This window comes from Lolium perenne, chromosome 1 (genome assembly GCF_019359855.2).
Source record: "Lolium perenne isolate Kyuss_39 chromosome 1, Kyuss_2.0, whole genome shotgun sequence".
Lineage (NCBI taxonomy): Eukaryota > Viridiplantae > Streptophyta > Magnoliopsida > Poales > Poaceae > Lolium > Lolium perenne.
In genome coordinates this window covers 8,075,676-8,100,003 of record NC_067244.2, presented here as the reverse complement: position 1 = coordinate 8,100,003, position 24,328 = coordinate 8,075,676, and the positions used below count along the sequence as shown (strand labels likewise).

The window sequence follows — 24,328 nt, the reverse complement described above, 5'->3', positions numbered from 1 at the left end:
ATATAGGACGAACCCCGAAGAGATGAAGGAAATTTAGAAACAAGTACAAGCGCTACTCGACAAAGGTTATATCCGCATAAGCCTTAGTCCTTGTGCTTTTCCTGTTATTTTAGTTCCTAAGAAAGATGGTACATGGCGCATGGGTGTAGATTGTAGAGCGATAGACAACATTACTATTCGATATCGTCATCCTATTCCCCGTTTAGAGGATATGCTAGATGAATTGAGTGGTGCTGTTGTTTTCTCTAAAATCGATTTGCATAGTGGTTATCATCAAATTAGGATGAAAGAGGGGGATGAATGGAAAACAGTCTTTAAAACAAAATTTGGTTTATATGAGTGGTTAGTAATGCCTTTTGGATTAACTAATGCACCTAGTACTCTCATGAGACTGATGAACCATGTTTTGCGTGATTTTATTGGCAAGTTTGTGGTTGTGTACTTTGATGACATATTAATCTACAGCTGCAATGAATCTGATCATACTATACATATTCGACATGTTTTGCAAGTGTTGCGTGATAATAAACTCTATGGTAATCTTGAGAAGTGCACATTTTGCAAAGATAAGGTCATATTTCTGGGTTATGTTGTCTCTAAGCATGGAGTAGAAGTAGATGTGTCTAAAATTGAAGCAATTCAAAATTGGCCTACTCCCATGAATATGAGTCAAGTAAGAAGTTTTCATGGTCTAGCTGGGTTTTATCAACGTTTTGTGCCCAATTTTAGTACTATTGTTGCACCTTTGAATGAATTGAATAAAAAGGGTGTTGCATTTGAGTGGAGCGTCGCCCAAGATCATGCTTTTGATGAACTGAAAAGATTGTTAACTTCTGCACCGTTGCTTGCACTTCCTGATTTCAATAATCAATTTGAGATTGAATGTGATGCTAGTGGTATTGGAATTGGTGGTGTGTTGATGCAAGAGGGTCGCCCAATTGCATATTTTTCTGAGAAACTTTCTGGTGCTAAGTTGAACTATCCTATCTATGATAAATAATTGTATGCTTTAATTAGAGTTCTTGAGGTTTGGCAACATTATTTCTGGCCAAAAGAATTTATCATACATTCTGATCATGAAGCTTTAAAATATCTGAAAGCTCAATCTACCTTGCATAGGCGTCTTGCTAAGTGGGTTGAGTTCATTGAGTTTTTTTCCATATATTATTAAGCATAAGAAGGGAAAAGATAATATTGTTGTTGATGCTTTATCTAGGAAAAATATGCTATTAACTCAACTTGATGTTAAAATTCCTGGATTAGAGGTACTATGTGATTTGTATGCTACTGATCATGATTTTGCTGAACCATATCGCTTGTGTGCTATTGGTACGGCATGGGAGAAATATCACATACATGATGGGTTCTTGTTTAGAGCTAACAAACTATGTGTTCCAGAATCGTCTATGCGTTTGCTCTTATTGCAGGAATCACAGGCTGGAGGTTTGATGGGTCACTTTGGGCGTGAGAAGACGCTACTCATGCTCGCTGATCATTTCTATTGGCCAAAGATGAGGCGGGATGTGGACAGGTATGTGAAGAGGTGCATTACTTGCAACAAGTCCAAGTCCAAGCTGAAGCGTCACGGTTTGTATACTCCTTTACCGGCACCTACTACACCATTGGAAGATATAAGTATGGATTTTGTGTTGGGTTTGCCGCGTACTAAGAGAGGTCATGATTCTATATTTGTGGTAGTGGATAGATTCTCTAAGATGTCACACTTTATTGCCTGCCACAAAAACGACGATGCGTCGCATATTGCTAACCTGTTTTTCAGGGAAATTATACGTCTACATGGAGTCCCGAAGACTATTGTTTCTAATCATGACGTGAAGTTTATGAGCTACTTCTGGAAGACACTTTGGGGAAAGCTGGGGACGAAGCTACTTTTCAGCACTACTTGTCATCTCCAAACTGATGGTCAAACTGAGGTGGTGAATAGAACATTGTCACAACTGTTGAGATCCATGATCAAGAAGAACTTGAAGGAGTGGGAAGATTATTTGCCGCATGTGGAGTTTGCTTATAACAGGACGGTACATTCTACCACAGAGTTGTGTCCGTTTGAGGTGGTGTATGGTTTCAAACCCATTACTCCACTTGACTTGTTGCCTCTACCCATACATGAGAGAGTCAATATGGAGGCATCAAAGATGGCAGATTTTGTACGGAAGATACATGTGAAGACTAAAAAGCTGATAAAGAAGAAAGGCAAGAACAATGCTACAAGGGTGAACAAGAAGCGTAAGGAGATGTTGTTCAAGCCTGGTGATATGGTCTGGGTTCATTTTCGCAAGGATAGGTTCCCGAAGCTACGGAAGTCCAAGTTGCTTCCTCGTGGTGCTGGTCCTTACAAAGTGCTTGCCAAGATCAATGATAATGCATACTCTATAGATCTTCCAACTGATGAGTTTGGTGTCAGTAATTCTTTCAATGTTGCTGATTTGACACCATATGACGGAGAAGACCTTGAAGCGTCGAGGTCGACGCGTTTTGAAGAGGGGGAGATGATGAGGACATCCCAACCGAACTACTACCTCCGTCATTACAAGATGAAGACAATGCTGCTGTGAAAGTCCAATGAAGTTAGGATTGGACCTATGACAAGAGCTCGTGCGAAGCTACTCAAACAACAGGTGAACTTGTTCCTAAATGCTACTTTCATTGATGAGAACTTTATACTACCTAAGTCCTGTTACTTATGTATGATCAGGTATGAAGATGGAGCAAGCATCTCACGAGGAGAAGAGGAGCAGCTGGACGTGAAGCTGGATATGGAGCTGGACATGAAGCTGGACCAGAAGACATCCCAAGGACGCACGAGAGAGGAGAGGGAGGCATGCGCGTGGGAAGAAGACGATGTCCAGGCCGGCGCCACCCCCGGTCTGACCGGCCGCCAAGCCGGCCGGCCCGGTCCCACGTCCGGTTCGACCGGGCGCCACGCCGGATCAGCCCGGCGCCGACCGGACCCTAGACCGGTGCACACCGGGCACCATCCAGGGGCTCTGGACCCCAAGTCCGGTCACCACCCGGTGCCAGGCCCGGTTCCAACCGGCCTGCCCGGTCCCTGGCCCGGTCGACCGGCCCCCAGGCCGGCCGTGTCCGAGTCAGTCTCGACCAGATCCCGATCTGGGTCGGTTTTTAATGTATTTTCTCGACTCCTGGTCGTCCTGAACCCCTATATAAGTGCCCAGGACGTCCCCAAATTAGGTTTATACTACGTTTAAGATAAACCCTAGTTCATAGTTGATTGCTTTGCAACTCTATTGAATCTCTACACCAATCTGCATCAATTTGGTGTTTTGCTACTGAAAGTCTTGTGTGATCTACTGTTTCATTGGGGATTAGATGGTTGCAACTTACCGCTTCGTGGTCGCCGGCTACGTGCGCAAGTGTGTGGAGTTGCGAATATCTTGCAGGGTTGAGAGCTGTTGCATTGGCGACAGGAATCAATCGAGAGACTTCGACGGCGTCATACAAGTTATCTTCCACTATCATCGATTTCATCCGCTGTGTTCATCCTGAGTTTATCACATCCATCGTCGCTTACTGAGAAGATCGGGCAACCCCTTATCAACAGGGAACTGGCACTGTGGTATCTTGTTAATAGATTAGTTCCGGAAAATATATAAAAGTGAAACGAAGTGTAAAAAAAAATATATAGAAATTGGTGTAAAACAAGCATGGAGCATAAAAAAAATATAGATACGTTTGCAACGTATCAGATGTTACGGGTATATTGATTACCACCGGCATATAGCCGTGCGTCGTCGGTAGGTGGTGACCGTTTTTGGCTCCACCCCTCCCCCCTCCCCAGCACACCCCCGTGGGTCGCCTTTTTGGCTTTGAACATATAAGACGAAATGAAATAAATTGAAAAAAAATAAAATCCTTTGAGACGGCCATCTGTTATGTGTTCTAGTTGTTAGAAAAATTTGCAAACATGAATTTCAATATATTATGCAAAATAACGTCATGTTGCGGTAAAACGGTATTTCTGGTTGCATACGACCACCGATGAAAAAGTATATTTTATGAAAATGAATCTACTGGAAAAGTTACATCCGATTGCAACGACCTACGGTCATTTACCATTTTTTTTAGATTCCTTAAAATCAAAAGGAAAATAGGAGTCTTCTGAGATTTAAGATTTTGGTGCAAAAAAGTTTCAAAAAAAAAAACTTACTGCCGGCGCATGGGCATAGTGGTGCGCCGGCTATAACATCACTATAAATTGTAATCAGCCGGCGCCCTTCCCCTTCTCTTCTAATTCTCCCTCCCTCCTCTTTCACTTCTCCTCCTTCTCCTCTTCGTCCCTCTGGCCACCTTCTCTTCTCCTCATCTTCCCCTTCTCCCTCCTTCTCTTCCACTTGTACGCCTTCTTTCCCCTAGATCCTCCATCATCTCCCTCCCTCCAGCGAGCACCTCCTGAAGGAGACCAACTCCTCGACGTCCCCCCGGCGACCACCTCCTCTCACTCCGGCAACCACCGCCTCTCCCTCCTTCATGTGTGATGCCCACATCGACGACCACAACCACGGCGACGAACACGGTAACGACCTAGATCTCTACCTAGATCTAAATCTAGATTGAGTTTTTCTTCGAATTCTGAAAAAATACCGCCGGCGCACATGGCTGGTGCGCCGGCAGTAACAACGCTACCACCGGCACACCTGGTTGGTGCACCGGCGATAAGCCGTTACCTCCGGTGTGCTAGCGTCGGCGTGCGTAGGTGCGTTGGCAATAGGCAATTAAGGTGCGCCGGCAATAAGGATTTTCCTAGTAGTGATGTGTTGACTTGTGAACAAGAAAGAACATCCAAGAAATCTAATCAATAATGACACTGGGAATAACATAGAGATCATCCATAAAGCACATAAATTATCGATTAACAGAATCTAACTCGTGAATCTCAATATAGAAAAGAATACGGGCGTTGGAGGTAGTGGTCAAAGAAGAATTACAAACATGGTACAAATGAATGAACGAAATGAATGAGCAAACTAGAAAGGATGACAGAACAGCACACCAGAGAGCACGGTACTACGAAATATTGTTCTCACTAGTCCAAGGCGTCAAGATGTCCAGACCGTCAACCGGTGTAGGTAGGGGGTACTAGGACTTGTTGATGAACGCGCACGTCTTCCTGATCTCGCCCTCGGCGCTGGTCTTCACCCCGATGTAGCCCATCTTCACCATGGCATCTTCAAAGTCATGGTACCACGCGAGTGGGCCTAAGAACTTGCCACCCAAAAAGGGAAGGTTACCGGCATAGAACTCCACCAGGTCCTCGGTTTGCGAGGACGTGGTGAGCGACGCGTCGGAGTTGAAGAGCACATCGCGGCTCACGACGTTCTTGTAGTACTGGTTGTCCAACCTATCGGGGGTCACAGCATCCTGCGGCACATTTACGCTACTGCCGGCGCTGCAGGTCGCGGTCAGCTGCCCTGCGAGCTTGGGTTCCATGGCGGTGCTGGAGTTGGCAGCCGGCGGGAGACGGTCGGGGAAGGAGGAGCAGGCTGAGCGTCCGATGGAGTGCGCGCCAGAAAGCACGACCATTTCGTTCTGGTTGAGCCCCTTGGCGGCGAACATGGCCGTCGTCAGGGCGAGGTCGCTGAAGGGCGGCGGCAGGTTCTGGAAGGTGTCGTTGGCGCGCGATACTTTCCCGTCGTACCGGCCGGCCGGCACACGGTAGTTGATCCTGCCGTAGCTCAGGCTGTAGCTGGCGTCGCGGCCGGCGAAGGCGACGATGTCGGCGCACGAGACGATGCCTGGGCAGTGCTTCTCGAGTTTAGCCTTTGCCTCCTCAATGAGTTCGAAGCCACGCAGGCTCAGGTTCGGGAAAGCCGTCCTCTCCGTGTCCGTGCCGCTGAGCAGGACGGAGCCGTCGCAGCCCTGGGAGAACCACGCCAACGTACGGACAACATTTGTGAGCCAGCTACTCTAATTACGTACCTTACATAGTTACATTTCATGCACAAACTATATATACGAAGAATACTGCAAGAAATGAATGTACGTGTTGGTACCTCGACGAAGCAGTCGTGGAAGAAGAGGCGTATAAGCCCGGCCTTTTCGCCGGCGGTGGCTTTCTCCACGACTTCCCTCACGATCTCCTCCGCCCCAGGGCACTTGTCCTTGTCGGCATAGTGGCCGACCTTGAGCCCAGGGGCAGGGCTCAGCGGAGGACAAGCCGGTGGGAGCGGGTAGGGCACGCTGGGATTCGGGGGTGGAAAGCCGTAGCCGGCGTAGATTGAGAATTCGCCGGACACGGCGCCGAGCAAGGACGCAAGCACGGCGAGAAGGGCAAGCTTGGCCATCTTCCTACCTAGCTTCCTGCTCGGGTCTTGTGTTTTGCTCGAGAGAAGATGGGATGGAGTAAACTTGCTGTTTTGCATGTGTATTTATAGCCGTAACCCGTGTGTACTTTTGCAGCGGATTCTTGTTGGCAAGTCAACTGGCCAGCCGTGATCTGTTGCGAGCACACACAAACACACAGGTTGATGAGCGTGCATCGCGGCGCGCCAGCTTTATTGCTCCTCCCTTATGCATACTGCGGCTACGTGGCCATGATCGATTTGCGTACATGCCCTGGTTTGACACTCGACCTCGAATATTACAAAAGGGTGCTATGCATGGAACCTATAGATGTGCAACTAACTAGTTAACCAACGGCTGGTAAATTTACGAGATGAAGAATCGGGAACTAACTACCTGTTGGCTGTTGCCGCCAACACACGATGCTGTTGCACGCCAATCCGCCGCCGCCTCCACAGGGCGTCCCCGCCGCCGGCACAGTATGTCGCCACACGCCAATCCGCCGTCCGTTCCATCACCATCCAGCGCCCCGACCTACCATGCCTCCATCCAGCGTCGCGACAGTTGACGCCATGGCGACCACTCGTAGCTTTCCCAAGCCACCACTACGTCCTCGTCACATTCATTTCTCCCCCAAGTTTGATAGGTCATCGGCGTATGAAGGATCCATCGCCGTTATTCATGCTACTCTTCTATGGGCCCACCGGGCAGTGACTAAGGGTGCTTGGCTCGTGAGCTAGCCCGAGCCACACCGAGTTTCTATGAAGCCCGAGGCAAAGCTCATTTTTCAGACTCGACAGCCCAGCGAGCCAGCCCAAACCGAGCTGACAAACGACGAGCCAAAACATGACTTGGACCAAGTTAGCTCGTGTCCAGCCTTAGCCCTTGGCCCGACTTCTCCTGGTGCTGCCGTATGAGGCAGCAGCGGTGTGATGGCCACGACAAACCCACGAAATTAGCTTTCCCCCCATGGAGCACACATCGACATTTTTCTCCTTGCTGCTCCTTGGCACGTGGACAAAAGTGACAGTGGGGATACCGGACGGCCAGATCGGAGCGCGGAGACCAGCACGACTACACTCCCTCGGCCACGCTCAACATGGCATGGCGTGGAGATCCGGGGGAGGGACTGGAGGAGGAGCAACAACAGTGGTGTACGGCAGGGGCGAAGCCAGAATAAATGGTCACTAGTGTCAAAACAACAAACAACACAAGCTTACAACTATTTTTAATGGTGTCATTTTTTGCTTATGCACTACAACTATAAGAAAATGTGTCCTGGGGGCGTCGGTGTCAATTGACACCGGTGCTTACACTGTAGATCCGCCCTGGTATACGGACGAAAGAGATGCCAATAATATGGAGAAACTACCGTTGAGGATTTTTCGCAGCACGTTTGTTTTCCATGGAGTCGTCACTACAGGAAACAGCATCTTTACCGGGTACCAAAAATACCCGGCGAAAGGCTAAAAACACCCGGCGAAGAATTCGCCGTGTATTACCCTCGGCGAAGACGACACGGCGAAGACATGGCCGGCGAAGAATCTTCGCCGGGTGTATTTTCTCGGATACACGGCAAAGCCTCTTTGCCGGGTGTCGGAAGAAGGCACACGGCAGAGAAAAGTGAAACTCCGTTTGCAGCCAGCCTAACTGCGCGTTTTCTTCGCCGTGTGCTTGTTCCTACCATACAACAAAGAGTATGGAAGGGCCACGTCATCGTTTTCTCTTTGCCGAGTCCCGTGGAAACGCACACACGGCAAAGACCAAAAAAACCACGTCACCGTTTTTGTCTTCGCCGGGTGTTTTTTATAAGCTACACGGCAAACAAGAAAGGAAGCCACGTCATTGCTATTTGTTTGCCGGGTGTTACCTGCTACTACACACGGCAAATTACCATGGGAAGGCTACGTCAAGCCCTCTTCGCTGGGTACCGTGGCCTGGGAGACACGGCAAATGTATCTCCACCGGGTGTTTTTCCCTGGGACGCACGGCAAAGGTATCTTCGCCGGGTGTTTTTTCCTGAGATACCCGGCAAAGAGGACTGGGAGCACAACGGCATTGCCCCTGTTTTCTCTCATATTCCTGCGTTTCACACACAAATATGCATATAATGTGTAACTAGCAACATGTTGAACTCCAATACCAACGGTTGACATATAGAAGTACATCGATACTATAAATATCACGAATAACACACATAAAGTAGAGGTTGACATATCTAACGAACACCATACAAGTTCACCAATCCTCAAACGTGACAAACAAGTCCCCAAACGAGCAGACGATCATAAACTACAAGACCACACTATGATCCTCAATCAACAAACGAGTACAAATCCATCATGGGGTCCTCGACTCTGCGATCAACACATGCAAGTCCACATTGACCTAGGAGTCCTCGATGAAATCCTACAAATTCGAAAGCACGGAAGAGTAAGGTTTACTGTAGAAAACTAGTTGACAATGATAATCGACATACACAAAAGGTAACAAATGGGCATGTTGAGTTAACAAGCACAAAATGGAATACTTTTGGGTATCTATGGATATAGTTAAAGATAGTGCTAGGCATAATTTCTGCAAGCAAGATAAGGAGAAGAGCATGAGAACTCACAAAGTTGCCTCCTTAGGCTGTGAAGGTCAGGATTGGCCGGCGGAGGCATGCTCGTACTACCAGCTGGGGTCACAGGGCTTGCTTCCGACTGGTGCGACGGGTTGTGAGAACCAGCCGATGGGATCCCCTGCAAGCATGGTAAAGGAGTATGCATGCATGAGAAGGTGCATGACACAAATAAAATGCCCTAGAACGAAAAAGAGGCAAAACAACTTACAAATGGCCCAGAAAGAGGAGGGAGAGGTGGGAGAGGAGGAAGAGGAGGTGCGCCGGCCATACCAGGTGCACCAGCTGCATGCAACATCTGCAAATCCAATTCTAGAAGGTAAGGTTCACAAGCTAAAAAAAGAAGACATCGACCATGGTATTATGTGTTTCAAGCAAGAACTTACCGCAAATAGCTGGTCATAAGAAGCAAACCTCTCGTCGTGGCTTTGCAGCGTCGCCTTCACTTCCGCAAGTTCTCTCTCGGCCTCCTCGGCACGACGGCGCTCTTCATCCCACTTAGCCTACATCGTAATGTCATCATCATCATTAGAATGCAAAACATTTAAGCAATTTGTGAAGCAATTTCTGAACGGGCCCATGAAGAACATACCTGCATCTCGTTGAACATGACTACTGAAGGCTTAATACGGGTCTCTATACCAGGCTTTCCGCTTGTCCTGGAAGCACGGAGTTGGGACAAAGAAGGCGTGCTACTGGTGTCGACGGAACCATCCGCAATGTATAATCAACCATTCTTCATGCCTTCTCCCACAAGCATAGCAACCTCGGCATCGATGGGCTCCTTGTACGGGTCAGCGTCCTTACCCTTCACCTGCTTGAACTTGTCGCAGTACGCTATGCGTTTATTGTTGAAGTTCTCGTTGAGCCACGGCGACTCCCCCTCCTTCACAACCTTCTTCATCCGGGACTGACATAAAATATCAAATTCATGGACATCTTCACCCTTCTCCTTTCTCTGCAAAAGAAAACATTAAGAACAATGAAGGCAACACTCGCGCATAAAGAATAACAATGTGAGAACAAATAGTGGATGCATTTGCTCACCTGTTTTTCCACATAGGCACCAAAGGCGAGGGGCCCCTGACGGTGTACTCCACCTACCAAGAGGCGACGCCTTCTCTGCGCATCACGGTGACTTGCCAGGAACGCCGGGCTTACCCAACCATCCACTATCTGGGCATAGCACGCTTTCTTGGAGGCGCACCATTGAGGAGGCACCTGTGTACACATGATACAAAATATATGGAATTGACACCAACTTGCGGTCATGAAGTAAATAAGAAGCAAGTATACTAACCAAATTGTATTGCTCGCGTGTCATAAGCCTTAGCCGTGCATTGGACTTCGGAAGTGGAATCCTCTTCACTTGCGCGTACCAGTTGATCACACATCTCACACGCGCCTGATGACCCACAAGTATAGGGGGTGTATCGTAGTATCTTCGATAAGTAAGAATGTCGATCCCAACGAGGAGCAGAAGGTGTTGACAAGCAGTTTCGATGAAGGATTCACTGTAAATGCTCACAGACAAGTATTCGGGGGTTTTGATGTAACAGTTGAATAAAGTACGAGTAAGTAAAGTGCGAGAGTAACAATTGCAGCGAGTGGCCCAATCCTTTTTAGCACAAAGGACAAGCCGGTTTGTTTACTTATAATGACCAAACGTTCTCGAGGACACACGGGATTTTAGTCTAGTGCTTTCGCTACATACGGCTAAATAATCTTCATTGTTATGATAAGTGTTGTGTGGGTGAACCTATGCTAATGTACCGCCCTTCCTAGGACTAATACATACTTGTGATTATACCCCTTGCAAGCATCCGCAACTACAAGAAAGTAATTAAGAATATATCTAACCACAGCCTTAAACTCTGAGATCCTGCGATCCCTCCTGCATCGATATACCAACGGGGGTTTAGGTTTCTGTCACTCCGGCAACCCCGCAATTAGCAAACGAATACAAGATGCATTCCCCTAGGCCCATAAATGGTGAAGTGTCATGTAGTCGACGTTCACATGACACCACTAGAAGAATAACACCACAACTTAAATATCACACCATTGAATATTACTCAACCATAGTTCACTACTAACATTTAGACTTCACCCATGTCCTCAAGAACTAAACGAACTACTCACGAGACATCATATGGAACATGATCAGAGGTGATATGATGATGAATAACAATCTGAACATAAACTTGGTTCAATGGTTTCACTCAATAGCATCAACAACAAGTAGAGATCGATACCGGGAGAGTTTCCCCTATCAAACAATCAAGATCAAACCCAAATTGCTACGGCGGTGACGGTGTCCAGCGGTGATGACGGCGGTGATGATGGTGGAGATGATGATGATGATGATGGCGATGATGTCCAGCTCGATGACGGTGACGATGGCGTCGATTTCCCCCTCCCGGAGGGAATTTCCCAGCGGATTCCTGCCCGCCGGAGAGCTCTTTTCTCTCTGGTGTTCTCCGCCCCGCAGAGGCGGCTGTAACTCTTCGCGAGGTACCCTCTGTGGCTTAGGTCTTCGGGACGAAGGGTTTGGCGAAGAAAAGGAGGCGAAAGGGGCCGTGGGCCCCCCACACTACATGGCGGCGCGGCCAGGCCATGGGCCGCGTCGCCCTAGGGTGTGGGCCCACCCTAGGTCCTCCTGGCTCCTCCTTCTGGCTTCCTTCGTCATCTTGAAAAATAGGATTTTTGGTATAATTTCCTTCCACAGTTGATCTTCCGAAATATTGCGTTCTGACGGTGCTTTTTCCAGCAGAATCCTGGCTCCGGTGCTCGATCCTCCAATGATGATGAAACATGCAAAATAGATGAAATAACATAAGTATTGTGTCCCAATATGAAATATATCAATGAATAACAGCAAATTATGATATAAAATAATGATGCAAATTGGACGTATCAACTCCCCCCAAGCTTAGACTTCGCTTGTCCCCAAGCGAAACTGAACTCAGTAAACAGGACCACATGTTTATGGAGTGAAGAGTCGATAAATAAAATACGGACAAGAAGCATCATATTCATTCACACAGGACATTATAGTAAACAACCTCTTATAACTCATCTTGAAACAAGTATAAGGTAATCACAAGTAAAGGTGCATAGGAAATCATAATTGGTGATGGCAAACTTCGTTCTTGGTCAGAGAACAATTAACAGATTATATTTATCTCATTGAGCAGCGCTCTCATGTTAAAGTTTATAAAGCACAACTTGCATACTCAATCATAATGGTCTTCTTATGATCATTGATAACTTGCAAAGCTATATTCATTCAGATAAAACTTGTACTAAACAAGGAAGAATAAAAGACATGATGAAACAAATCACAGTATAATGGTTTGATCACAACTACTCAAATGCTTGCTTGAGATGGAGGGAAATAGGTTTACTGACTCAACATAAAGTAAAAGACAGGCCCTTCGCAGAGGGAAGCAGGGATTAAATCATGTGCTAGAGCTTTTTCAATTTTGAAATCATATAGAGATAATAAAAGTAACATTTTGAGAGGTGTTTGTTGTTGTCAACGACTGGTAGCGGGTACTCTAACCCCCTTGCCAGACAACCTCCTAAGAGCGGCTCCCATATTATTTTCATTTTGTGTGGCACTCCTTCCAACCTTTCTTTCACGAACCATGGCTAACCGAATCCTCGGGTGCCTGCCAACAATCTCATACCATGAAGGAGTGCCTTTTTATTTTAGTTTTATTATGATGATGATACTCCCCCCAACCTTTGCTTACACAAGCCATGGCTAACCGAATCCTTCGGGTGCCGTCCATCAATCACATACCATGGAGGAGTGTCTATTTAGTTTGATTAATTTGGGACTGGGAATCCCATTGCCAGCTCTTTTTGCAAAATTATTGGATAAGCGGATGAAGCCACTAGTCCATTGGTGGAAGTTGCCCAACAAGATTGAAAGATAAAACACCACATACTTCCTCATGAGCTATGAAACATCTCTACTACTTATAAAGGGAAGAAGTTTGTGGGAAAATTGAATCTACACCGTTCATATGGCTTGATCTAATGAACACGAACGCTCCGTTCTCCCCCACCCCAATCCCCTGTTTCCGCAGCCCCGTTTCCTCAATTAATTGCGATCTGCTTAAATCACATGAACGCCTCCTCGCCGCGGGTGCTTTCCTTGCGAGTTGCCGCACAACGCTGCACTTCCCACTGCGTTTGACCGCCCAGAATCCGTTCCTCTCTGGCCCAACGTGCTCCCTGCACGAACGCATGATCTGCTATCATCCGCGTCCTCGGCTAGCTCGCTCGCCGCCGCCACTACCATAGGGGGAGGTGCTGGTTCCCCCATACGATCCAATGCTGAGGACGCCCACGGTCGCAACTCACTTGCTATCGTTCGTGTCTCTCTGAGTGACCGCTCCATGCCTGCGATGTCCGATCTGCCGCCTGCCCGTGCCGCACTCCGCCGCCGCCTCCACGTCTGGACACCTCCTTCAGGGATCACGCGTGCCTAGGGAGGTCGCAGCGGAGGAAGTGAACCCGGTGATGTTGGGGCGCTGGACGCGAGCTGAAGGTCTCTGCAAGTGCCCGTGCCATGTCGGGGGAGATCTTTACATGTTCTCTATTCAGCACTCGATGAGTTGCGTGAGTTTGTGCTCCAACGAGGGATTGGAGGATGCGGCCCTGGAGGAGATGAATGGCAGTGTGGATGCCTCAACTGCGTCTAGCCAGGAGAGGTTCCCTGATCCTGGCTTGAAGGCGTTGAGCTACCTGATCTGGGGTATGTCAGTATGTATATATTCTTGCATATGAGGATGTTGAACTCATTTACATTGCAAAAAAGGATGGATGGGAAAAGCGTCCTTTGATCTTTTTCTGAAATTTCGTAATGAACTCGATCTGCAATTGAAAGAACTGAAAGTTTGCCTAGGACCCGAAATTGTCATGAAGATCTTGAAAGGAGTCTTGGAAATTTCAGGTATACTTATACTGGATGGTGGTTTTAGTGTCATGGCAGCGGGATCTGCTGGTAATGGAATTCTGAAAAAGCCTTTGTGCACTGAAGGTTGATGAACTGATTCTGCAGGTTACGAGACGGAGAAACCAAATAATGAAGTGCAAAGCTTGTATGATGCCAATGCCATGCATGTTCCTGTGGACACCGAGACAACGGAGTGGTGTTGCCCATATATGCTTGGAGAATTATGTGAAGACTTGATCTAATTTTAGACTAGCATGTGCATCATTTTGATTACCACATTAAGACTAAAGCACTCCGTCAAGTCCAAGGTCTCTGCCCCTCACTCCTCCATAAGTCTATAATAATTTGAAAGCGACTAATGGCAAGTGTAGTTCCAGTTGACATTTCAGGTGCATGTGTTTTTTTCTTGAATGTACTATTTAATTATTAAACAAACATAGTACACTTGTCATCTACTCGATAGAACCATGGAACTGTACATCAGTATGGCGTGACCATTTATTTAATTGTTATATTTGAGTTTTACATTATCTGCATTGGCCCTTGCTGCAATTTCAAATATGAACCACTTTGATATGGCTTCTTAGTTACCTAGCTCTCTTAAGTAAATTCCTTTTCTTTTCTGACAGGCTTGTGCTATAAGTTCATGTGGTAATTTTATTATCTTGGGCACACGAGGTGATCGATTCCAAAGTAATTACCTTCTGTCTAGGATTAGTGGTTGTAGTTATGTTGATGGCCCGCTGCCGTTGCAGTGTGCACTTAAGTGAATAAACACATTTATTCAGTTAGACTTCTTGCCTTTTCTGATCCTATTTTTCAGTCTATATAGTTCACTTGCGGTCAATGGAGTTATGGAGACACACCACTTCTGGTTATCAGACAGGCCATCTGGTCAGCTTACTGGAGTGGCGTGTACCTAGCTGCAGAAGCATCATATTACACTAAGTCCATACTATAGCTCCATTAAGTTATGTTGTGTAAAATTTATCACCGTAGTTTGATGGTTTGAGTTTATTTGACAAGTGATTGTCCAATTACTTATTCAGTTTGGGCCTTCTTGTTTATTTTTATTTTTCAAAAAAAAAAATTGTGCCATGTTCATGAATTTGCCATGCACACGTAACTTCTTATTTGAGTCTCGGAATTGGCTCATTGTTAATTTTTCAATTTTGGCATTTAAACATTTATATATTAGAACCTGGGATTCTCTTTTGGAATCTATCTTATAAAAGAAAAACTCATTAGGCTGTGTCTCACAAGATGAGCAGGTCTCACTACGTGTATATACCTAACATTTATCTCCACTACTTATAAAAGTAAAGGATTTTGTGGGAAATTAAAATTGGACGGTTCATATGGCTGTTTAAAACGTGCATTGCACGTGCACAGCTAACTAGTTAACATAAATAAGAGATACTAAGTTTTGAATTGTTTAAAGGTAGCACATGAAGTATTTACTTGGAATGGCAGAAAATACCATGTAGTAGGTAGGTATGGTGGACACAAATGGCATAGGTTTGGGTTAAGGTTTGGATGCACGAGAAGTATTCCCTCTCAGTACAAGTCTTTGGCTAGCAAGGTTAATTAGCAGGCATAAGAGTCGAGGGAAACAAACAAATATACATATGATAGAAACAATCATGCATCTTCCTTGTAAGCACAAACAATTTTAACTTCAGAATAATAAGCTATGAGCTAACAAGAAAGAAAGACAATGAAACATCTACATGTATTTCTCTTTTCTACTTAAACCTCAAAGTGTTGTTGCTATTGACCAATGCTAAGTTTGCCAAAACCAAATAGATTTATTCAATGCTCCCAAAGTGATACCAATACTAACAACAAGGTAAATCATATGATAGAGATTGCAAACTAGAATAAAATGTGCAATATGTAAATGATAAGACTTCTCATTAATATTCCATAACGATAACTCACACCAAGGGATACATAGACAACCAACTAAAGAGAGATACTTCCAACTGCAACCCATCTTATATGATAACTTCCCTACTCATGATATGACACTACTCGACAATAAAAGTAAAAGGTAGTGATAATGTGATACCGCGGCACTCCCCCAAGCTTGGAACAAACCAAGGGGATGCCAATACCGATGATGAATTACTCCTGCGGCGATGGTGGTGATGAACTCCTCCCGAGCTTCTTAATAAGCTCCTTCGTCTTCAGTTTCTCAGCTTGACAATTCTGCACTAAGATTCGAAGAGATTCATTGTTATCTGAAGTTGGCGATGACGACCTTGTGATGCGAATCGAGTGGTATTCAATCATTCTTCGGAGACGGCAATTCTCCTCCTGGAGTATCTCCACTTCTCTTCTTAGAGCCCGATATTGATCACAAAACTCATCGGTAATCCGTAGAACTTCTTCCATCATGGGGAAGGAGTCGAGGCTAAGAGCGGGTGGTAAAGGTCCCTGCAGGTTATGAGAAAAAGAACGTCGAGTGTCAACAGATCCCACCAAGATTTGCTTGCTCCCTCCGGCTTGCTGCTCTTGTCTTGATGGCACCTCCTTCACTTCTTCCTCCGAAAGCCCCTTGCCCTTGTTGTTGGAGGCCATGGTGCTTCTAGACCGAAAACAGATCCTGGCAGAAACAGCTCGAAACAAAACACGTCGAGAACACGATATACGGACCTCCAGGGGTCTGGGGGATTATATAGCAAAAATTTTCTCGACAAAAGGAAAGCACCAGATCGAACCAGAGTCGGAAAGGGGCGACGAGGCGGCCAGACCATAGGTCGGCGCGGGCCCAGGTCAGGCCGCGCCGGCCTATGGTGGCACCCCCTCGTGCGTCCTTTCCACTCCGTTTCGAACTCATAATTTTTCATATTTTCTAAAAACAGCAAAAATATTGTTCGGAAAGTAAATTGCGTACTTTTCATTACCAGTACTGTTACCTATTCAAAGTCGAGTTCTGGCAGACTGTCAATTTGCCCTTTGATGAAAGCTTCCGGTGTTTCCACTTGAATAATATCAACATCAACATTATAGGAATCACCTGAGATATAATGCTTGAGTCTTTGTCCATTCACTACTTGCGTAGCATTGCCTTGGGGAGAGCTAATTTTGATTGCTCCTGAACGATACACCTCCTCGACAACATATGGTCCTTCCCATTTCGAGAGTAATTTCCCTGCAAAGAATCTGAGACGAGACCGATACAATAGGACTTTATCCCCAATATTAAATTCTCTTTTGATAATCCTCCTATCATGCCATTTTTTAACTTTCTCTTTAAAGAGTTTAGCATTTTCATAAGCTTCACTTCTCCATTCATCTAGAGAACTCAATTGCAACAACCTCTTATCACCGGCAAGTTTAGGATCTTTATTTAATTCTCTAACAGCCCAATAAGCTTTGTGCTCTAGTTCTAAAGGTAAATGACAAGCTTTCCCATAAACCATTTTATAAGGTGACATTCCCATGGGATTTTTGTAAGCAGTTCTATAAGCCCAAAGTGCATCCTTCAATTTACTAGCCCAATTCTTTCTAGTTTTATTAACGGTCTTTCCCAAAATTGATTTAATCTCTCTATTTGATAATTCTACTTGACCACTAGTTTGAGGATGATAAGCGGAAGCAATTCTATGATTAATACCATACTTAGCAAGAGTTTTTCTAAAACCTCCATGAATAAAATGAGAACCTCCATCAGTCATAATATATCTAGGTACTCCAAATCTAGGAAAAATAATATCTAAAAGCATTCTTAAAGAGGTCTCACCATCAGCACTTTTTGTAGGTATAGCTTCCACCCATTTAGTAACATAATCAACAGCAACAAGTATATGAGTGTTACCTTCCGAAGACGGAAAAGGTCCCATGAAGTCAAATCCCCAACAATCAAACGGTTCAATAACAAGAGTATAATTCATGGGCATTTCAATGCGTCTGGAGATATTACCAACCCTTTGGCATTCATCACAAGATAAAATAAACTTTCTCGCATCCTTGAAGAGAGTTGGCCAATAAAAACCTGATTGTAGAACCTTTTGCGCAGTTCTTTCTCCGGCGTGATGTCCTCCATAAGCACTACCATGACATTTACTCAATATTTCTTGTTGTTCATACTCGGGAACACATCTTCGCATAATACCATCCACTCCTTCTTTATATAAGTGTGGGTCATCCCAAAAATAATGCCTCAAATCATAAAAGAATTTCCTCCTTTGCTGAGCTGAAAAGGTTGGAGGCAAGTACTTGGAAACAATAAAGTTAGCATAATCAGCATACCAAGGACTGTCTCGCGAGCTCACCTTTATCACAGCCAATTGTTCATTTGGAAAACTATCATTAACAGGAACAGGATCATAAGCAATATTTTCCAATCTAGACAAATTATCAGCAACAGGATTATCAGCACCTTTCCTATCTACAATATGTAAATCAAATTCTTGCAGAAGAAGTACCCATCTAATAAGCCTCGGCTTAGCATCTTTCTTTGTCATTAGGTATCTAATTGCAGCATGATCAGTATGAATAGTAACTTTTGAATCAACAATATAAGATCTAAATTTATCACAAGCAAAGACTACAGCTAATAATTCTTTTTCAGTTGTAGCATAATTTCTTTGAGCAGCATCAAGAGTTTTACTAGCATAATGAATAACATTCAGTTTTTTATCTACTCGCTGTCCAAGAACAGCGCCTACAGCAAAATCACTAGCATCACACATAATTTCAAATGGTAAGTTCCAATCAGGAGGTTCAACTATAGGAGCAGTTGTTAAGGCTTTCTTAAGAGTTTCAAAAGCTTCCTTACAATCATCATCAAAAACAAATGGTACATCTTTTTGAAGAAGATTAGTAAGAGGCTTTGAAATCTTGGAGAAATCTTTAATAAATCTCCTATAAAACCCAAACATGACCAAGAACACTACGAATACCTTTAACGTCCCTCGGATAGGGCATCTTCTCAATTGCTTCAACTTTAGCTCTATCAACTTCAATACCTCTCTCAGAAATTTTATGTCCCAATACAATTCCTTCATTAACCATAAAGTGGCATTTCTCCCAATTAAGAACAAGGTTAGTTTCTTCACATCTCTGCAAAACTTTATCAAGGTTTCGCAAGCAACTATCAAAAGAATTCCCATAGACGGAAAAATCATCCATGAATACCTCTACAATACTTTCACAAAAACCATGAAAAATAGCAGACATGCATCTTTGAAAAGTAGCAGGAGCATTACATAAACCAAAAGGCATACGTCTATAAGCATAAGTTCCATAGGGACAAGTAAAAGTGGTTTTCTCTTGATCTTTAGCTTTAACAGACAATTTGTGAAACCCAGAATAACCATCAAGAAAGCAAAAATGAGTATTTTTAGACAATCTTTCTAGCATTTGATCAATAAATGGTAAAGGGTAATGATCTTTCTTAGTAACTTTATTAACTTTTCGAAAGTCAATGCACATTCTATACCCTACAACTACTCTTTGAGGGATGAGCTCATCATTATCATTAGGCACAACAGTCATACCTCCTTTCTTGGGAACGCAATGCACAGGACTAACCCATCTACTATCAGCAATAGGATATATAATACCAGCTTCAAGAAGTCGTAATACCTCATTCCTTACCACTTCCTTCATCTTTGGAATTAGACGACGCTGATGTTCAACAACAGGCTTTGCATCATCTTCCATATTAATAGCATGTTGGCAAATAGAAGGAGAAATCCCTTTCAAATCATCAAGAGTGTAGCCAATAGCTCCTCGGTGCTTCTTCAATATTTCCAATAACCTTTCTTCCTCAATCTCTGAAAGCTTAGAACTAATAATAACAGGATATATTTTCTTATCATCAATATGAGCATATTTAAGATTATCAGGTAAAGGCTTTAAATCAAAAACAGGATCTTCCTTTGGTGGCGGTGTTGTACCCAAATCTTCCACCGGTAAATCATGCTTGAGAATAGGTTGACGAAGAAAAATTTCCTCAAGCTCATCTCTTTCTTTCCTAAAAATTTCACTCTCGCTATCCTCCAAATGTTGCTGCAAAGGATTGTTAGGAACAAGAACAATAGATGCACATTGCTCCATTTTAAAATCATTACTAGGCAAATCAGCTTTATAAGGAGTTTTAGTAAATTTAGAGAAGTTAAACTCATAAGATTCACCAGCAAATTTAGTCAAAATTTTCTCTTTCTTGCAATCTATAATAGCTCCACAAGTATTTAGAAAAGGTCTACCAAAAATAATAGGACAATAATCACTAGCAGCAGAACCAAGTACCAAAAAGTCAGCAGGATATTTAATCTTACCGCATAAAACTTCCACATCTCGAACAATACCAATTGGAGAAATAGTTTCTCTATTAGCCAGCTGAATAACCACATCAATATCTTCAAGTTCACAAGAATCAATTTCGTGCATAATCTCCGTGTAAAGCTCATAAGGAATAGCACTAACGCTTGCACCAATATCACATAATCCATAATAACAATGATCACCAATTTTAACAGATAGCATAGGAACACTAGCTTGTTTGGGTTTATTAGGATGTGAAACAATATTAGAAGCATCTTCACAGAAAATAATATGACCATCCTCTACATTTTCAGTCACAAGATCTTTAACTATTGCAACAGCAGGTTCAACTTTTATTTGTTCTTCAGGTTCTACAGGTTTCTTTTCACTTTTATGAACCGCACTATTTATAACAGAGTACTCCTTCATTTTAGCGGGGAAAGGAGTTTTTTCAATATAAGCTTCAGGAATAACATGATCAGCAGTTTCAACTACAACGCATTTATTAATAGATGAATCAATTTTATCTTTATAAGGTTCATGATACTTATCAAAATTCTTCTTTGGCAATTCATAATGAGAGGCAAAAGCTTTATAAAGATTTGCAGCAACTTGAGAATCAAGACCATATGTAGCACTCATATTACGAAATTTATCAGTATCCATAAAAGCTTCAATGCATTTATAATCATAAATTATACCTGATTCTCTATCCTTGTCGTTCTCCCAACCTTCAGTATTTTCTTGGATCCGATCAAGAAGGCCCCTTTTAAACTCTTCTTTGTTGCGTGTAAATGATCCAGAACAAGAAGTATCCAGCAAGGTCTTGTCTTGAAAAGAAAGTCTTGCATAGAAATTATCAATAATAACATTACCAGGAAGCTCATGAATGGGGCATTTGAGCATTAAAGACTTCAATCTCCCCCAAGCTTGGGCAATACTCTCTCCATCGTGAGGCCAAAAATTATATATGCGATTCCGATCCTTGTGAATTTCACTTGGAGGATAGAACTTAGAATAAAACCGGGGCACAATATCATTCCATTCAAGAGAATCCCCATTATCCAGTAATTTATACCAATGCGCCGCTTTACCGGACAGCGATAAAGAGAATAGTTTCTTCCTCACTTCATCCATAGCAATACCTGCACATTTGAATAACCCGCATAATTCATGCAAAAACAGTAAATGATCACCGGGATGGACAGTTCCATCCCCTTCATAGCGGTTATCCATAACACGTTCAATAATTTTCATAGGTATTTTATATGGTATTACTTCCTCACCTGGCGCCTCATCCACTACCGTTGCAGTAGTAGTAGATTTCCCAAATAAAAATTGAAGAGAAGATCTCTCCATAATGTCTTATAGCAGCAGGCAGAAATAAAATCAGCACAACAGTAAAGGTTTTCCTTACCAATTCCACTTACCAATAGCGCTTCACTCCCCGGCAACGGCGCCAGAAAATAGTCTTGATGACCCACAAGTATAGGGGGTGTATCGTAGTATCTTCGATAAGTAAGAATGTCGATCCCAACGAGGAGCAGAAGGTGTTGACAAGCAGTTTCGATGAAGGATTCACTGTAAATGCTCACAGACAAGTATTCAGGGGGTTTTGATGTAACAGTTGAATAAAGTACGAGTAAGTAAAGTGCGAGAGTAACAATTGCAGCGAGTGGCCCAATCCTTTTTAGCACAAAGGACAAGCCGGTTTGTTTACTTATAATGACCAAACGTTCTCGAGGACACACGGGATTTTAGTCTAGTGCTTTCGCTACATACGGCTAAATAATCTTCATTGTTATGATAAGTGTTGTGTGGGTGAACCTATGCTAATGTACCGCCCTTCCTAGGACTAATACATACTTGTGATTATACCCCTTGCAAGCATCCGCAACTACAAGAAAGTAATTAAGAATATATCTAACCACAGCCTTAAACTCTGAGATCCTGCGATCCCTCCTGCATCGATATACCAACGGGGGTTTAGGTTTCTGTCACTCCGGCAACCCCGCAATTAGCAAACGAATACAAGATGCATTCCCCTAGGCCCATAAATGGTGAAGTGTCATGTAGTCGACGTTCACATGACACCACTAGAAGAATAACACCACAACTTAAATATCACACCATTGAATATTACTCAACCATAGTTCACTACTAACATTTAGACTTCACCCATGTCCTCAAGAACTAAACGAACTACTCACGAGACATCATATGGAACATGATCAGAGGTGATATGATGATGAATAACAATCTGAACATAAACTTGGTTCAATGGTTTCACTCAATAGCATCAACAACAAGTAGAGATCGATACCGGGAGAGTTTCCCCTATCAAACAATCAAGATCAAACCCAAATTGCTACGGCGGTGACGGTGTCCAGCGGTGATGACGGCGGTGATGATGGTGGAGATGATGATGATGATGATGGCGATGATGTCCAGCTCGATGACGGTGACGATGGCGTCGATTTCCCCCTCCCGGAGGGAATTTCCCCGGCGGATTCCTGCCCGCCGGAGAGCTCTTTTCTCTCTGGTGTTCTCCGCCCCGCAGAGGCGGCTGTAACTCTTCGCGAGGTACCCTCTGTGGCTTAGGTCTTCGGGACGAAGGGTTTGGCGAAGAAAAGGAGGCGAAAGGGGCCGTGGGCCCCCCACACTACATGGCGGCGCGGCCAGGCCATGGGCCGCGCCGCCCTAGGGTGTGGGCCCACCCTAGGTCCTCCTGGCTCCTCCTTCTGGCTTCCTTCGTCATCTTGAAAAATAGGATTTTTGGTATAATTTCCTTCCACAGTCGATCTTCCGAAATATTGCGTTCTGACGGTGCTTTTTCCAGCAGAATCCTGGCTCCGGTGCTCGATCCTCCAATGATGATGAAACATGCAAAATAGATGAAATAACATAAGTATTGTGTCCCAATATGAAATATATCAATGAATAACAGCAAATTATGATATAAAATAGTGATGCAAATTGGACGTATCAGCGCCTCGTAGTACATTTCCGGGATAAGCTTGCGTAAAAGATTACCCACCACGTGGCAGCATTCATTCTCTTTGCCTGTAGCTGGAGTGAAAAACTCCTACAAAGATGTGGTAAAAGGATAAATTCATTAGTAGGCAACTGGTAGTGCTACATCTAAGTATTGACTAATAAGGTGTCAAAGAAGCTTACCAAAAACTCATTCACCACTCGACTAGCGACGTTGGGGTATTTGGAATTATCCTTTGCGAACTTGTAGTGGTTGTAGGTCCAAGCGGACTCACACGTACCATCAGGCAACTTCACCAGGCCAGGGTAGTGCTCCCTAATAAGACATCCAAGGATGCCACTTGGAAGACGTGAGGGCCGCACAGAACCAACGTGTATAAGGCACCTACAAAAGTAGAAAGACAAGATCAATATGTTGCACAAATGGAAAGACAAAGATAAAATATGTTGCACAATGAAAAGCCAAGAGAGAGCCACTTACTTTTTTCCTTTGGGCTCGAGCTGGATATGCTTCTGCGCATATGGTCGAGCGGGGAGTTTCGCATTCCCACGCAAGTACACCTTCCTACCCTCCGGCAGCGGCGGCGGCAAGACAGCTAGCTCCTCCCCTGTCCAAAGCTCCTCAACAAGCTCCCCCTCCACATATCCATCCACCTCCTCGCCCCCCTCCACCCCTCCTGGCGCGTCCTCTACCTCCATCTCCACCTCCTCCTCAGCATCCTCTACCTCATCCTCATCCTCATCCCCATCATGTAGGGATTGCCGTAAAAAGTGGTGAGAAAAAGGCTGGTCCTCCTCCTCCCCCTCCTCCTCCTCCTCCTCTCCCACCTCCTCCTCCTCCTCCTGAACCTGTGGGGTGGAGGGACTACGAAGTCATCGTGCACGCATCTGGAGGCGAGCAGCCCTCCCCGCTACTCCTGGCGGGGGCCTCGAAGAAGCGCCTGAAGGATCCTCATCCTTCTTTTTCTTGCCTTTGAGGAAATCTGACACTTGTTCTTGAATGCCCCTTTTCTTAGACCCACCTCCTCGTCCCACTCTTCCTACCATGTTTCAATCACCTGCAATGACAAACAAGTATCTTCATTAGTACACAAGATACAAAATGATGTAAATAGATGATAATAATAAAAGAAACCACTAGAATGCTA

At 44.4% G+C, this 24,328-nt stretch overlaps 3 protein-coding genes across 3 annotated transcripts; all 3 read right to left on the bottom strand.

The window, feature by feature from the left end:
• Positions 1 to 4,919: 4,919 nt before the first annotated feature.
• LOC127328555 (peroxidase 2-like) lies at positions 4,920 to 6,323 on the bottom strand. Its single transcript, XM_071820605.1, has 2 exons — positions 6,033 to 6,323; positions 4,920 to 5,946 (listed from the first exon to the last, which is right to left on the bottom strand). The coding sequence occupies exons 1-2, from the start codon at positions 6,321 to 6,323 to the stop codon at positions 5,119 to 5,121; spliced, it is 1,119 nt and encodes a 372-aa protein (XP_071676706.1). The 3' UTR covers positions 4,920 to 5,118.
• A 2,190-nt stretch (positions 6,324 to 8,513) lies between these two features.
• LOC127342486 (uncharacterized) lies at positions 8,514 to 10,112 on the bottom strand. Its single transcript, XM_051368444.2, has 6 exons — positions 9,989 to 10,112; positions 9,534 to 9,899; positions 9,328 to 9,444; positions 9,153 to 9,239; positions 8,936 to 9,062; positions 8,514 to 8,730 (listed from the first exon to the last, which is right to left on the bottom strand). Coding segments are annotated over exons 2-6 (351 nt in total). The 5' UTR covers positions 9,552 to 9,899; positions 9,989 to 10,112; the 3' UTR covers positions 8,514 to 8,728.
• LOC139831299 (uncharacterized) lies at positions 9,669 to 23,907 on the bottom strand. Its single transcript, XM_071820604.1, has 5 exons — positions 23,662 to 23,907; positions 23,364 to 23,565; positions 23,179 to 23,271; positions 9,989 to 10,162; positions 9,669 to 9,899 (listed from the first exon to the last, which is right to left on the bottom strand). The coding sequence occupies exons 1-5, from the start codon at positions 23,877 to 23,879 to the stop codon at positions 9,669 to 9,671; spliced, it is 918 nt and encodes a 305-aa protein (XP_071676705.1). The 5' UTR covers positions 23,880 to 23,907.
• Between the last annotated feature and the right edge of the window lie 421 nt (positions 23,908 to 24,328).